Source organism: Bos grunniens, chromosome 11 (genome assembly GCF_055505025.1).
Source record: "Bos grunniens cultivar Pamir isolate PY7600 chromosome 11, Bosgru_T2T1.0, whole genome shotgun sequence".
NCBI classification, from domain to species: domain Eukaryota; kingdom Metazoa; phylum Chordata; class Mammalia; order Artiodactyla; family Bovidae; genus Bos; species Bos grunniens.
In genome coordinates this window covers 102,963,446-102,978,732 of record NC_141175.1, presented here as the reverse complement: position 1 = coordinate 102,978,732, position 15,287 = coordinate 102,963,446, and the positions used below count along the sequence as shown (strand labels likewise).

The window sequence follows — 15,287 nt, the reverse complement described above, 5'->3', positions numbered from 1 at the left end:
CTTAAACAAACACTTGTTAAACACCAAGCTGACTTGGAAGGGAACCACTTTTCTGTACTGTGTACAGGGCACATGTGGTCTAGGTGTTGGTGAGGTGTTCTCAGAATGAAGAGCCATTGTTCATCCAGCCTCCAGTTGGTGGCTTCTGTTCTAGAGGCCTTCCTCCCCAGCTTGGCCTGTACCAGTGACTTTGCTTTTTATGTCTCTAGGGGCTGAATGCAGCTTTGTTCTATGAGAATAAGGATCCCCGCACTTTTGTGTCCTTGGTACCTACCTCTGCACACACTGGCGATGGCATGGGAAGTCTGATCTGCCTTCTTGTTGAGTTGACTCAGACCATGTTGAGTAAGAGGCTTGCCCAGTGTGAGGAGCTGAGAGCCCAGGTGATGGAGGTAATGCCAGCTATTCAGTTTAATCCACCCCGCCCCCCGCCACCTCCCAGGCAGGGTTTTCGGGTGGGGCCATGGATTGCTCTCAATTTAATCAGTGCGGGTCATTGTAGTCTGTGTTTCACCCCCTTTGCAACAATGTGTCCTAGGTTAAGGCTCTCCCGGGAATGGGCACGACTATTGATGTAATACTGATCAATGGGCGTCTGAAGGAAGGAGACACGATTATTGTTCCCGGAGTAGAAGGGCCTATCGTCACGCAGATCCGAGGCCTCCTGTTACCTCCCCCTATGAAGGAGTTAAGAGTGAAGGTGAGTCAGGGTGGTGAGCGTCGGCACGCAGCACTTGCACCATGTTGAGAAGTTCTGCTGGGGTTGTTCCTCCCTTTGAGAGCCAGCTGCTGTAATACACACATGCACCCATCAAGGGTTTAATTCCGGGTGTCTTCATACAGAAAGGACCTTCTATTAGAGATTTGAGAAATTTCTTACTTGCCAGCAGAGTTCCTCATAAAACTCAAATGCACGTTGTTTTGGTTCCACACAGCTATCTAGTTACCAGCAGTAACTGTATGTATGTATTGTGGCATCTTCTGCTGTGACTCATTTGTTTACTCATTCTGTGGTATCTTGGGAATTAAAGTTACTTAGCTTTTTAATGTTGAATTTATCAGTCTTTGATTTGTATTTATTGCTTTTTGCATGTACTTTAGAGAACTCTGCCTGTCCTAGAGTCATGACAGTATCCTCTGTCATCCTGTCCCCTGCTAGCCACCTTTCACGTAAATGTAGTAACAACTGTTTTGATCTCTGTAGAACCAATATGAGAAGCATAAAGAGGTAGAAGCAGCTCAGGGGGTAAAGATTCTGGGAAAGGACCTGGAAAAAACATTGGCTGGTTTACCCCTCCTCGTGGCTTATAAAGAAGATGAAGTCCCAGTTCTTAAAGTGAGTTCATTTCTTTCTTCCTCCAGTGATGTTTTGTGTTGTCTCTTGTGTGAGGAGGGCACTGCTGGGAATGAAGAATAAAATAGGCACCTTTGTCTTCATGGAGACTTATCTGGGTCTCTGAACAAATGGTTGATGGTTCAGAATCACTTCCGTTTGTATAACCACAAACTGGCATAAGTGAGCATTTATATACATTAAAGTTAGAATGTTTTATTTAAAAAATGAACCAGGGACTTTCCTGGTGGTCCAGTGGTGAAGACTTTGCTGCAGGTTCAATCCCTGGTCGGGGGACTAAGGTCCCACATGCTTTATGGCCAAAAGACCAAACATAACCCAGAAACGGTGTTGTAACAAATTCAGTACAGATTTTAAAAATGGGTCACATCCAAAAAAAAAGAAGAATCAGAAGCTAGAAGTTCTCCATTCGTGATTTATTTTTTTAAGATACTCAGTTATATATATAGACTGGGCTTCCCTGGTGGCTCAAATGGTAAAGAATCTACCTGCAATGCAGGAGACCTGGGTTCAGTCCCTGCGTTGGGAAGATCCCCTAGAGAAGGGAATGACAACGGACTCCACTATTCTGGCCTAGAGAATTCCATTGCCAGAGGAGCCTGGCAGGCTACAGTCCATGGGGTGGCAAAGATCGGACATGACTGAGCCGCTTTCACTCAGTCATATAGACAGAACTAACGAATCTCTTACTGGGTTCTAGAGGTCATTGTAAAGCCCGTCTGCCTGTCTTCAGGAGTAGGTGGCACACATGAGCCCAGCAGAGCTTCACAAAAGCAAACGCTGAGACATGACTGTTTATTCTCTTGTGAAGAGAAAACCCCGCTGTTGGCAGCACGGGGCTCCCGTGTGCTGGGGCAGCTGCTCTGGAGGCAGCACCCAGTCACTGCTCAGAGTCGGCCAGTGAGCACAGGGTGCCCCTCTAGCCAGTCTCCAGGAGGCTGTGGACTTGTGTGTCTTTCATGGCAACGACAGGGTGGTTTTACTGACCTCTGATCAAAATCTCTCCACCTTGTATGGAGCAGTGATAAACGACTGTTGAGATGAGGGGTCTTGACCGTCAAACCCGCTGGGCTTAGGACTCCTGTACCATAAATAATGACATCATTATTTATGATGTCATTCCTTTCATCCATCTGCTTTATATCTACTCTGCCAGGTGGTGCAAAGTCTCACATGTTCCAGCATTAGTCAGCCTAACCGAAGTGAGATGGGCACAGCTCAGGTCTGCACCCACGTCTCTTCTTCCCTTCCCGCACAAGTTTACCATGCCTTGCCCGCACTCAGCCTTGGGTTCATATTTTCAGATGAACACTTAATCAAAAAGAGAAACGATTTAATTCTAGGCTGCTGAGATAGCGGTGTATTTATAACCTTGTCAAATGTCGTTTCTTCTCAAGGATGAGCTGATCCATGAGTTAAAGCAGACACTGAACGCTATCAAATTAGAAGAGAAAGGCGTCTACGTCCAGGCCTCGACCCTGGGATCTCTGGAAGCTCTCCTTGAATTTCTGAAGACATCAGAAGTGCCCGTAAGTCATGGGGCCGACTCCCCAGGACTCGGTGGGGGGCGCTGTCTGGGGGGCTGTCCTGTCACCTGACACAGGCATTTGAACTGGGAACCCCCTTTTACAGTACGCAGGGATCAACATTGGGCCCGTCCACAAAAAAGACGTCATGAAGGCTTCGGTGATGCTGGAACACGACCCTCAGTAAGTCATTTCTCCTCTGCACTGAAGGCTTGCATGCTGCCTGTTTGATTGATTGGGACTGTTAAGACTCGGTCTATATTTCATCCAGTAACCCTTGATGTGTTTTAACCTTTTAGGTATGCAGTGATTTTGGCCTTCGATGTGAGAATTGAACGGGATGCCCAAGAAATGGCTGATAGTTTAGGAGTTAGAATTTTTAGTGCAGAAATTATTTATCATTTATTTGACGCCTTTACGAAATACAGACAAGACTACAAGAAACAGAAACAAGAAGAATTTAAGTAAGTTGGTAGTTTTACCTACTTTGGAGCTGTGCTGATGCAGCTGCTGCTGCGCCGGCCTACAGTCGCAGACAGGTGTGTGGGCATCAGCAGCGTGGCGCTTGCTGCCCCACGGTGACGCGCTGCCACAGACCCCGCCCGCCTGGGACGCAGCGTGTGACCCCACGTTCTCTGTAACGTTTCTCTTCAGTATTTTATTTTCCATTCGGCAGACCTAGGTTGCATTAATGGGTTGGGAGTCCTCACCTGGGGTCGCGTGGACCAGCGTGAGCGGGGAATTAGAAAGTGAAGGGCCCTGCGTAAGGAGCCTCGCCGCCTCCAGCAGAGCTCCAAGGGCGACCCTGGCAGGTTCCTTCTCTTGGAGCTCAGGGGTAGGACTAGTAGAGAACATGGGAGAAGCTGGGAGATGCAGGGAAAAGCCTCAGGGAGGCGAGCTGAGTTTGACGGTGTGGCTAGGGAGGCAGCTGATCTGAGAACGGAGGGTGCAGCCCAGACGCCTGGGGCGGGGTGGGGGGGTAAGAAGAGCCCTGATCAGGGTGGGTACTGAGGCAGAGGCACTGGTGACCTCGGGGAGAGCGCAGGAAGCACCTGGTAGGCTGTGGGCAGGGCTTTAGGGGTCAGCGGTAAGAGCCCTTCGCCAGCCCCCCTGGTCCAGGCGGGATGTGGGTGGGGCTCTGGCCAGCAGGACCTGCGGGAGGGCCAGCCTCCCTGTTGCTCTCCCCCGAGGGGAGGAGACATCTCAAGAGTCACTGGTGCTTGCTTTTTCATGCATCTTAAGGGATTCTGTAAGCTGAAAAATCCTTGGGTTGTACTTTTTTCTTGCAGGCACATAGCAGTATTCCCCTGCAAGATAAAGATCCTCCCTCAGTTTATCTTCAATTCTCGGGATCCGATAGTGATGGGCGTGACTGTGGAAGCAGGGCAGGTGAAGCAGGGGACACCCATGTGCGTGCCCAGCAAAAATGTAAGTTCTGGGTGTACTTAGAAAAGTCTTCTCTTAAAGCAGTTCTGGCAGTTCAGGAGTGAACAAAAAACCCAGCAGAGCTCGTCCCTCCCTGTACTTGACTCCTCGATGGCAGCTCCTTATCAGTGTGGATTCTCAGCACCTGGTGTCAGTGCTTGACGTAATGAAAGCTGCAGAATTATTGACCTTCGTACTTCTGAGTCTGGGAGAAAATTCAGACTAGAATAATGAACACTCATTCATCTTTCCTCTGGATTAGCGTCATACCTAGGGAAAAGTAACATTGAGTAAATCCTGTGATTCACAGTTCTCATTGACACTTCACCGATAGTGCCCCAAGTGTCTCTGGTCATGTTGTTTGCTGATCCTGCCCAGGGCTCCATCCAGGTATGTGGAGTCTGGTTATTAGCACTTCGGTCTTGATCAGGAACAGCCCGCCATCCTTTCTGAAGAGTCCAGACCAGTAGTTTCACAGAGGGCTCCTCAGCCTGGATTTGTCTGGTGGTTTCCACGTGGCTGGGAAGGACACTCAGCATCTCCATCAGGGACAGTTTGCCCAGTTTAACCACTCACTGTCCTGCCCTGGGCAGTGGTTGTACCTTCTCCCCCACCCTGGACTTCCTTCCCTTCAGGCATCTTGTACACAAGGGTTCATCTCTCTCAGTACCCAGTTATCTGGAGTTTGGTCGGCAGAAGCCCATTCAGGCTGGGTCCTGTCCTTGCTGCATGGCGCTTGGAGCCTGCTGTCCCCTGCTGGGGCCCTAAGGTGCCCCAGGAGGCCTGGCTCCCGAGTATCGTCCTCTGCGCACTGTGACTCAGCTGCCCCTGGGGCTCATCGCTCCTCCACCAGCTCAGTGGGCTGAGCTGGACACTTCCTGGCAGCAGGGGTCCCTGGTGGGGCTTTAGCCAAACTAGATTGCATTTTCACTCATATTCTCCTGGGTGAGGATCCAGGCAGCAGTGGTGCTCTGGCTCCCCTCACTGTGGCCAAGGGCAGGTGGCTCACAGCGCCCACCCCACGTGGGCTCCCTGCCTCTCCACTCGCCCCCTTGTTCTCCATGCCGGTCACCCCAGGCTCATTTCTGACCCGGGGCTTCTGGGCCTGCTGTTCCTCCTCCTCCGGCAGTTGTCACGCAGAGGGCAGGGTAGAAACAACTCAGAGGGCCTCTGCTCACACTGAAGTTTCTGTTCTTTACAGTTTGTTGACATTGGAATAGTAACAAGTATTGAAGTAAACCATAAACAAGTGGATGTTGCGAAAAAAGGACAAGAAGTCTGTGTCAAAATAGAACCCATCCCAGGTGAATCTCCCAAAATGTATGGACGCCATTTTGAAGCTACAGACATTCTCGTCAGTAAGGTAAGCCACTCACTCAGCAGTTAAGAGGGGGCTGTCAGCTCTTCTGATGACTTTACTCGGGAGCGGAGGGCTGATGTTTAGAACCTGAAGGGACTGGATTCTTCATTAAAGCTTGGCCTGGCGTCTAGCCTCCTCAGAGCACCCACTAGAACATCTAGGTCGGGCCCCCTCTCCCTGACTTGCTGAACAGAGGGGGCCCTGGGCCTCTGCGTCCTGACAGACAGGTGGGCGTGGCCTTGCTGAGCCCCGCCGGAGCTGTCTTGGTGATGGCAGCACCGGGCACTCATTTGTTATGTGGTTTTGTTTATTGTCTGTGCCTCGGGCCTTGCAGATCAGCCGGCAGTCCATCGATGCTCTCAAAGACTGGTTCAGAGACGAGATGCAGAAGAGTGACTGGCAGCTTATTGTGGAGCTGAAGAAAGTGTTTGAAATCATCTAATTTTTCCACCGGGGGCAGAAATTGGAGTCAATGCAATATTATGTGGTAATATCACCAAGAAAAACAAGGAATGGACCTGTCTGAACACTGATTGACCTTAAGTATAGAAGGAAAAAACTAGGTGTATAAAATGTTTTCCATGAGAAACCAAGAAACTACACTGGTTTGACAGTGGTCGATACACGTCCCCACAGCTCCGACGTGCCTGTTCACTCGCCCACGCCCTCCCCTACTGGCTGCTGTTTTAAAGTTTGCCCTTCCTTCCCCAAGTTTGGATTTTTATTACAGATCTAAAGCTCTTTCAATTTTATACTGATTAAATCAGTACTGCAGTATTTGATTAACCAAGCTTCTGCAGATTTTGTGATTCTTGGGACTTTTTTGAGGTAAGAAACACATCTTTATTTATTCATTTCCTTCCCAGTGATTCTTCTCCCAGCGTTCTTCTGCCATATGCCCTTAGGAATTTTTTAAAATAGAAAATTTCGGCTTTCTTGATATTTCTTTATCTGCTTTGTGTGAAACCATGGTGTCGAGCATCGCCGGCTGCCCTTCACCGCTTGTGTGGTCATGAGTGTCCACAGTTCTCAGCACCATCCTCAGTTCTAATAAAGAACCCAGACGCGGCCCGCAAGCGCCGCTGGGCTTCCCTTCCTGTCCGCAGAGCTGCTCTCCAAGCCTCCTCCCGGTACAGCACGTTCTCTCGAGGACAGGAACCGTCCGGTCACCTTGGGTCCTAGCACACGTCGCAGCAGGGTTTTTACACATCAGTCTGCGTCTGTTTGTCCTGGCAGGTTCTATCATGCATATATTTTCTGACGAGACAATCAGCAGGGTGTTGATTAACTGTCTGGACTTAGTATTTCTTTCTAAGTTGTTACAGAGGCATAACAGTTTTGTCATATTAGTAATTTGGTGGTAGCTAGTTCCCTAAGGTTTTCCTGAAGAATATGGGAAGTGGGTCCCTGAGAGCAGCAGTCTGTTAGCATCAGACTAGTACCTGCCTACCTTCTATAGCACAGTGTTGAGTGAAGTCAGTGGGGGTGTTGGATAGCAGGTGTCCCCAAGTATTCACTGGCATAGAGTTATAAACTATATTTTTAAAGTCATATAGCATAGATGAATACTTTTATATACATTTGGAAATCTGTACCATTCTTCATTATTTCTGAAGTTTCTCAAGGGCCAGTAGAGGCAAAGACAAAACCTCTCAACCATCTGGGGACACAATTTTCCCAGGAAAAACTCAGTCTTCATTGTGTGTGTGTTCTAATTCAAAATATGTGAATTCCTCCACTCGGAAGAAGTAAAGAAGACTTTGTTAACATGTTCCTGTGTCGGTGCTTTGGGTTAGGAGTGAGTGAGTGCACGCTTGCTTTACCCTTGCTTGGCTGGCACAAGTACACACCAGTCAGGGCTCTCAGGAATGTCAGCGCTTAGCACGGAGCCTGTAACCGGCCAGCTTGGAGGGTTTTCAGCCTCTTTAAGTAGAATAGTTCAGGATTTGCTTCCTAAAGGATTCACAAAAAGGAGCCTGTACAAAATATACATACAGTTCTTTATTAAACAACTGTAAACACTTCACTGTAAAAATCCATAAAACTTTATAAACAAACATTTTGTAAATAGAATCTATGCTACAGTAAAAGAACACAATTATTTACATGCAATACTGACAAATTTGGCACTTACTGAAAAGAAATGTACAAAACACTTTGCTTAAAAAGAAATTTAAAATTATAAAACTCAGAGCATTACTCTCATGCACTTTGCAAATACCTCACAAGCACTTATGGCACAGCTAGTGGAGAGCGCCAGGCTCCCTGCTAATTCCTCTTCACGTGACTTTTAATGTGCTTCCGTACGTTTGCTGTAAAACCACCTGAACATTGTCGAGAATAAAGTCAAATGCCATATTCCAAACCGACTCCACCGACTGCTGCATCAGCCTACAGGTGAGGAGAGAAGAGGTTAGTGTATATTAAGTAAAGCTTAAAGGTTTGAACAGTTTCAATATAAACACTCAAAAAGGTACTTCTATGGTTTGACTTATTTGAGAGGAGGAACAATCTCGTTTTGACCCCTTTTTACTCCCCAGTCAATACTAGCTGGTGTTCAAAATGAAAACCATGGCTCTCACAGAGTAAGTAACTCTGAGGAGCCCAGTTAATGTCAGCAATGCCCAGAAAGGGTGCAGCCTGCCTGCACCCCCCCCGCCATCCTGCCCTACCCCACGAGCTGTGGTGACAGACACGCTTTTTCCTTTTGGTAAAAAGCACTGAATAGTTTACCTTTTCATGTATTTTATAACGAGGTCCAACTTTTCCAAATCCTTTTCCTCTATTAGATCAGTGCAGTATTTTACAACTTGCAGAATGTCTTCCTCCATCGGATCTAGAGTGGGGAGAGCAGTGTGAGGGTCAGCTTATCCTTCTGAAGGGGGAAGGCTGCACTCCGTGGGGAAAGTGGGGAGACCTCACCCCGGGGGGCTGTAGTGAGCAAGGCTGCAGAGCCAAGCCCACAGTGCAGGGGCTGGTTTATCAGACCTTGGAAACTAGCTCCTCCCTCTAGCTGAGTTCATGCTCTACACCCAGGCTGTCACTTCTCAGCACCGACAGCAGGGCCACCAACCTGAGATGGTGGTGATCCACTCTCTGAGCAGAGTCTTCACGTCACTGAACTCCACGGCTCCAGCCAGGTTGGGCGCCGGGGGCCTGACACTTGTGGATACGTCAGGCTGCAACCCAGAAAGGCCAGCAACACCTGAAGTAGAAGCAGAGAGTTCTCCCTGTTAAGAAAACAAATGATAACAAGTGCTGGATTTACATAACATCTGGTACAGGAGGATCTGATGAAGGAAGGGGTCAAAGTTTAAAAAACGTAGAAGAGTTACCAGAGGTTTCTCTGACGTGGGACCTTCGTGTTTTAGAAACCCATCAAGGAGCTTCTGGGGACTTGTGCAGGCCCCTGGCAGGGTCTTCGCTGGGCTGTTCACCAGTGTGGTTTTCAGAGGGCTCTGAATCTTTCTTTGGGGGCTGAGGGGATTTTTTTTCTTGTTTCTTTTCTTGTCTTTCGCTCCTGCTGGTTTTAGCTGCAGTAACGGGTTCTTTGGCACTAGAGGAAGATGGATGTAAGATCCTCAACATACATGCCAAGGGGGTGAGGGGGAGAGCATACAGGCTCCCTTTTCTGCCGTGTGCACCCCCGCACGTGGGCACGTGCCCAGTCTGAGGGCGGCCGCCAGCCCCACAACTCCAAGGGTTGCTCGGCCTCATGGCCTCTGCGTGTCTATCTCGGGGGCTCACAGGAGTCAAGGGAAACTTCCAACAGGGGGACTGCTTCCGACAGTTCAGCAGCACTGTTACTCTCGTTTTCATTTTAACAACTTCTTGTTAAAATGACTTCTGACCGGAGACATTAATGTGTTATTGGAACAGAACGTTACTGGCCAGAGGTATTTCAGTGTTCACTTATATAACAAACCGCTTACTGCAAAAATCCTCCCCCCCCCCCCCAAAAAAAAAAAAAAAAATCCCCAGGGCAGTGATGTGTTAAATGTGTTTGTGACGCATGTTCAGAAAACCTTCAGATTCTGTGCTTTAAAGCTACATCCTTTGAAGGAACAGTCTCAAAGGACAGCAGACTTGACAGATAACTCAGATTTCTGGGTGGTATCCTGTTCAGATGTAAGAAGTTCCAGGTACGGTCCGCCTGGGACTCGGACAGCCTCCCCTCTGTCTCTGAGCGGACGGGCACGAACAGGACTGATGGCTTGACCCAGGCCGTCACACGACAACAACCCAACCACACGCGCGCTCCTCACAGCTCCACTGCCGGTCCCTGAAGCCCGCACAGCTTACCGGGGGCGCCAGCCGGCTGCTGGGGAGGGCTGTGTTCTCCCTGACGCTGTCTTTGATCGTAGGCTGCTCTCAGCTCCTTCTGAAGCTCCACAGGGAGAGCCGCAAACACCTCTGGGTCCACCTGGTGGAAAGGAGCAAGTTTGAAGTCAAACCTGGGCTGGCTCTATATATAGGCAGCTGGCTGATTTTTTCACTAAGTATTTCAAATCATACTTTTCTGATCTGTATGTATTTTTATCTGTATGTATGGTCCTCAGCAGCAAAGCTCATTAAATTCTCACAAGGTTTTAGGCTGAGAATAAGGAATACAACTTTGGATATGAATCGATGAACAAAAACCACCAGGACAAGAAGCACTAATGGAAAATGGGGAGCAAAATGCAAGAACACAGGTGTGTGTGTAGCGCGCCTGAAACCTCAAACCCTGACTGTTGTCGTCCCTGGTGCTGAGAGGGGCCCAGGGAACAGCAGACTATTCTTTCTTTGCGGGGAGCTGTAGGCACCCCCACACCACAGCCTCCCTCTTTGCCTTGGTGTCCTGGCTGCTCTGTCAGCTTCTGTCCCGCGGGTGATGTGGAGACCGGCCACGCTCCTCCCACGAGGGCCATGGTCAGCCCTGGGAGGGGCAGAGGAGAAGAGAAGTGCTGGGGGCTGGACGGCCGAGGACACTCACCTGGGAAAACGCCGGAAGGGCTATTAAATTAATTCCCGTGTCACTGTTAGGGTCTTGAGGTGCCGGGATTTGTAGCAGCACAGTCCCCACGGGTTGTGGCAGGATCCCTGTGCTGCAGCCATTGACAGGCTCTCTCCTCCGGTCGCCCGGTGGCTCCGCCTGCTGCACAGCACACGCCTGCTCCACTTGTTCCCGGAGGTCAGGCGGGAGAGCCTCCAGGACGGAGCGATCGAGCTGTGAGAGCAGACAGATACTCAGAGACCACATGTCTGCACTGGACAGGGGGCAGCAAGGTGAGCTACAGGTGCATTGGACAGGGGGCAGCAAGGTGAGCTACAGGTACCCGGCTAGCAAGGCCACCCCCAGACAGACCAGCTGCTTCTGGAATTGGCTGGGATTTTGGCCACTGACGCCTGGCTGGTCTGATGTGGACTCGAGATGACCAGTGCAAGCCCCTGGCTGGTTCCCAGGGCCAGCTCTGCCCACCTCCTCACTGGACCTCCTGCTCAGGGGCAGTCCTAGACCTTGCCCTGGAAGCAGCCAGAGCCCAAGGCACATACCCATTTCTGGGATGGATCCAGAATCAGAGGTTTACTTTTCAGACAGGAGACTGCCTGCCTCACATCTATTTGTCTGAGAGCAGCAATCCAGAAAAAAGGGATTCTAGAAACTTCACTCCACTCCAGCCTACACACCAGAACCCCCTGCCCATCCGTGACATCCTCATGCAACATGACTGCAGACACTGGGCAGGCCAGGCTGGCTTGCTGGGAGCCACCCCTCGGGGAACTCACCAGAAACCCGTGCCCTCCCCCGGCCCAGTCACACCCACCCCTTTCCCTTGCCTTACAGCCCCCATTGCTCAGGGGCACAGAGAAAGTGGATTTTCCCAACAGAGCTTCTAAACTGCAAACACACCAATAGCATACGACGCTTACAGCCCACATCAGCTGAGTGAATAGCTTATGTTAGGAAAATCATTCACCCTACAGAGTGAGCTGCTTGCCAAGGCTGCAAGAAAAACCTCTGATGTAAGGCCTCTGCAGCAAAGCTGTGCTGTTGACCACGGTCAGTCACCACAATTACGTCTGGTGGCTGCTGATGGCGACAGTTCAGGAACTGGCTTTCATCCATGCTGCACGACCTGCGAGAGCGGCAGGTCTCCATGGAAGCACTCTGGCTTCTCGGTCATTTCTCATTGGAATGAACACCTGGATCCTCCCTGACAGGTAGCCCTTTCTCCCTTGGCTGTTACTGGTAAAGAAAAATTGCATTCCTGCTGTAAAGCTACTCTCGTGCTGACCTCACGTCTACAACTGTGAATACACACCTGGGAAGGTGACGGGACCTCTATGCTCAGGTTGAGTCTTGGCTTTAAACTGACGGGAGAATGCAGCCCGTTCCACTTGCTGGCACACTCGGCTTTGCTGGTAGTGACAGGCACGACACCTGACGTCAGGTGTGGAGACAGCGACGGCACAGTGCAAGATCGAGGGGCAGGTGGCATTTCCAGATCCACAGCAGCCAGAAATACTGGAAATACAGGAGATGTCATAAAATAGCTTCTTCACGCAAAGAAGGCCTCGTTACGTATTCATTGTAACTCAGAACGTCAGGTTGCTGCACGCGTCCGGTGGAGCCCTCCCGGGCGCCGGCAGCACTGACCTGCGGGCTCCTCTTCCGGGGGCCGCCTCGCCCGCTGGGCCTGCAGGAGCTCCAGGACCGACGGGGCCCTGCCCGCACCGTGGCTGGGCTGGGCTACTGGGTGGCTGAGGCACGCGGGCGGGTTTGGATTCGCTGGAACCAACTGATTCACATGAATCCCAACCTGCAACCAGAGTGAAACAGGTTTCTAGAAAGAAAAGTTCAGTGAAAAATATTCAGCCTTTTATATCACTTATTCCAAAACTACTTCTGCAGTAGCTGGTGAGCAGTTGAGTAGCTGGTGAGCAGTTAATGTACCTCAACCTTCAGTATCTAATTCTAACCAATTTCTTCAAAATCAGAAACTCCAGAAAAGTAGAATACTGTGCCCACTGACGTTTTCATCAATTAAGCTTTTATTTATTTTTGGCTACAGCTTGTGGGATCTTAGCTTCCCAACCACGGACCAAACCCCAGCCCAAAGCACTGAAGGTGCTGAGTCCTCCCAACTGGACTATCAGGAAATACCAATTAAGTTTTAAGACTTCAACAAAATGTAACTAGGGGGCAGTGTGCTTGCAGCCCTACTTCATCCATCATTTGGGGTGGGGTGGGAGGGGGTGTGCTGCAGGGAAGCACAGGGAAGCAGCCCCGCCCCAGGGAGCACTCATTCAATCACTCCAGTGCTCGGGGGTGTGTGTCGGGGGGAGTCTTATCACCACTACGGACACTTCAGTCCTTCCACAAAACCCACACCATGCCACTAACTACCCTTATGTGTGCACACACGACCTACAAAGGTTAATCTTTAGGAAAAGTGAGGTTTTTACATCTAGATGCCCTCTCACCATCTGTTCCAAAGGTACCTTCAAGTGCCTGGGGTAAAGTCTCCCTGCTAGGTCATCAGACCTCAGAGCAAATTTCTGACAAAAAAGGACCTCAGAGGTCAGAACATTTGCAGCCTCACAGTCCCCCCGGCCCTGTCCACTGCAGGGACCACAGCAGTGGTCCCTGACTAACGGAAAAACGCTTTAAAAATTCAAGACCATGAGTGGGTGAAACCCTGCATCGCACCATGAGCACCCTCAGATGAACCCTCAAGTAAGAAAAGCGTTACAGTTCAGGGTTTTCCCTACTCACCCCTCGCACGTCAGCTATGCTGAGCTTCATCGTGTGAAGCATGTTCAGGGTTTTCCCTACTCATCCCTCGCCCATCAGCTATGCTGAGCTTCATCGTGTGAAGCATGTTCAGGGTTTTCCCTACTCACCCCTCGCATGTCAGCTATGCCGAGCTTCATCGCGTGAAACGTGTTCAGAGTTTTCCCTACTCACCCCTCGCATGTCAGCTATGCTGAGCTTCATCGTGTGAAACATGTTCAGCGCGGCTGTGCCAATGAGTTTTGCACTGTCTGTTGCCTGGTCAAGAGTCACGGTCCTGCAGGTGATAGAATCAACTTTTTTAAAGAACAAAAGCTGCATTCCGTATGTATTCTCTAGTCCATAAGCGGTACGGAACTGTTTAAAAGGATTAAAGTTGTAAAGAGTTATCAAAAGCTTTAAGTAACTGGGATCCTTAGAAAGGAAGGAGTGCCTTCCTTCAGTGAAGCCAATAATGTGAAATCCATTACGCGGGCAACAAGGGGGAAAGGAAAATCAAGACGACTGGGACTTTCAGAGACTTGGTCAGCTAAAAATATGCTGAAAAATGTCTCATAGAAAACGTAAATATTTTAATGTATATTTAATATCAGCATCTGTGCTGCTTCTCAACCGTGAGTGTAAGCACAACGATGTCGGCTCCAACAGAGCTTTTAGGTTGCAAGACTGTCTATGCGGAGTTACAGTTCCTGCTCACAAGAGAAAGACGACTCCTGGGTTCTCCTGACACTGTTTGCAACACGTGAACACGCCCAACCTAACTGTCCTTTCCTCCCAGAGGGTCTCTTAAGTGGACACAGGATGTGTGGACAGCTCTGATAAAGGAAGGGTGGTGGCACCCTGTCTGAAACCCAGACTCGACTACACAGTTCTTACATCTAAAGACTCCTCAAGGAGGACCAGAGAATGTGCCAGCACTGATGGCGGTGGTTTAGTTGCTAAGTCGTGTGACTCTTGCAACCCCATAGCCTGCCAGGCTCCTCTGCCATGGGACTCTCCAGGCAAGAATACTGGAATGGGTTACCATTTCCCTCTCCAGGGGATCTTCCCAACACAGGGATCGAACCCAGGTCTCCTGCAATGTGCCAGCATTATTAGGTGCCAAAAACTACATTTACTCTTGATTTTTTCCATACCATGAATACATCATGTTCTTATTTTGGAAAAGTCCCTATTTCTTTAAGGAAACCCATTTGCAAAAAATTTCCACTGATAACGGTTATCTTAAGTGTATTTCACACAGATCAACAGAGAATAACTTAAAAGCAAGATTTGTAGTAGTGGACTGTGGTGGTTTAAACATGTTTATTTTCTCTCCAAAACAACACTAAAAAGGACTTGAAATTCTTTCCAAATGGCATAAACTCTTGAATACTGAAAGCAAATCAGTAAATAAGTTACCAAATGCCTGTTAAATGTGTAAAGCAAGGCACCAACTCTGAGATAAGCCAGTTTATAGTACAGAACCTCTGAAGGGCTCAGCAGTCAAGAGGTGTCGGGTATGTGTGTGGGGGGTGCCTCCTTCCCTGACAGCTTCCCAGAGACGGGGATGGTGACACAGAAGCTACAGACTGGGGGGCACAGCGAGGAGGAGCAAGGCCCCTCTGCAGCACAGCGCACCCTCCCCCCAGAACCCCTCCTGAGTACCAAGAACACCAGCTGCATGGCCCGTCTTCTCGCCCACCCAGGGCTGCACATCTCATAGGAAGGGCGGCAGATACTGCCCGACCTGGTGAGTGACCAAAGACCACAGCCCCCCATCGGCTCCCCCTGGCCTGCGTGTCCTTCTAAGAGTCCGGAGGCGCCCACGTGTCAGCAGTTCACGTATAGTCAACAGCTATCAGG

The 15,287-nt window shown here is 49.7% G+C and overlaps 2 protein-coding genes across 15 annotated transcripts in view; one reads left to right on the top strand and one right to left on the bottom strand.

The window, feature by feature from the left end:
* Positions 1-7,434, top strand: part of EIF5B (eukaryotic translation initiation factor 5B) — a 76,731-nt gene extending 69,297 nt beyond the window's left edge. For all 4 annotated transcript variants that reach the window (XM_086327971.1, XM_086327969.1, XM_086327968.1 and 1 more), the window contains 9 exons: positions 210-392; positions 539-700; positions 1,205-1,336; positions 2,752-2,883; positions 2,987-3,063; positions 3,180-3,344; positions 4,170-4,308; positions 5,507-5,668; positions 6,000-7,434. In XM_086327971.1, the coding sequence (XP_086184097.1) occupies positions 210-392; positions 539-700; positions 1,205-1,336; positions 2,752-2,883; positions 2,987-3,063; positions 3,180-3,344; positions 4,170-4,308; positions 5,507-5,668; positions 6,000-6,107 (1,260 nt within the window). In that variant the 3' untranslated portion in view covers positions 6,108-7,434. The remainder of the gene's footprint in view (positions 1-209; positions 393-538; positions 701-1,204; positions 1,337-2,751; positions 2,884-2,986; positions 3,064-3,179; positions 3,345-4,169; positions 4,309-5,506; positions 5,669-5,999) is intronic.
* A 214-nt stretch (positions 7,435-7,648) lies between these two features.
* Positions 7,649-15,287, bottom strand: part of REV1 (REV1 DNA directed polymerase) — an 83,761-nt gene continuing 76,122 nt past the window's right edge. For 8 of the 11 annotated variants that reach the window (XR_015137385.1, XR_015137387.1, XM_086327962.1 and 5 more), the window contains 9 exons: positions 13,617-13,719; positions 12,306-12,468; positions 11,971-12,173; positions 10,641-10,874; positions 9,968-10,088; positions 9,001-9,221; positions 8,739-8,895; positions 8,399-8,501; positions 7,649-8,056 (listed from right to left, as the gene is read on the bottom strand). Coding sequence is in view for 6 of the 11 variants with exons in the window: in XM_086327962.1 (XP_086184088.1) it covers positions 7,945-8,056; positions 8,399-8,501; positions 8,739-8,895; positions 9,001-9,221; positions 9,968-10,088; positions 10,641-10,874; positions 11,971-12,173; positions 12,306-12,468; positions 13,617-13,719 (1,417 nt within the window). In the remaining 5 variants the exon portion in view is untranslated. The remainder of the gene's footprint in view (positions 8,057-8,398; positions 8,502-8,738; positions 8,896-9,000; positions 9,222-9,967; positions 10,089-10,640; positions 10,875-11,970; positions 12,174-12,305; positions 12,469-13,616; positions 13,720-15,287) is intronic. The other 3 variants (XR_015137383.1, XR_015137386.1, XR_015137384.1) reach the window with 1 other exon arrangement.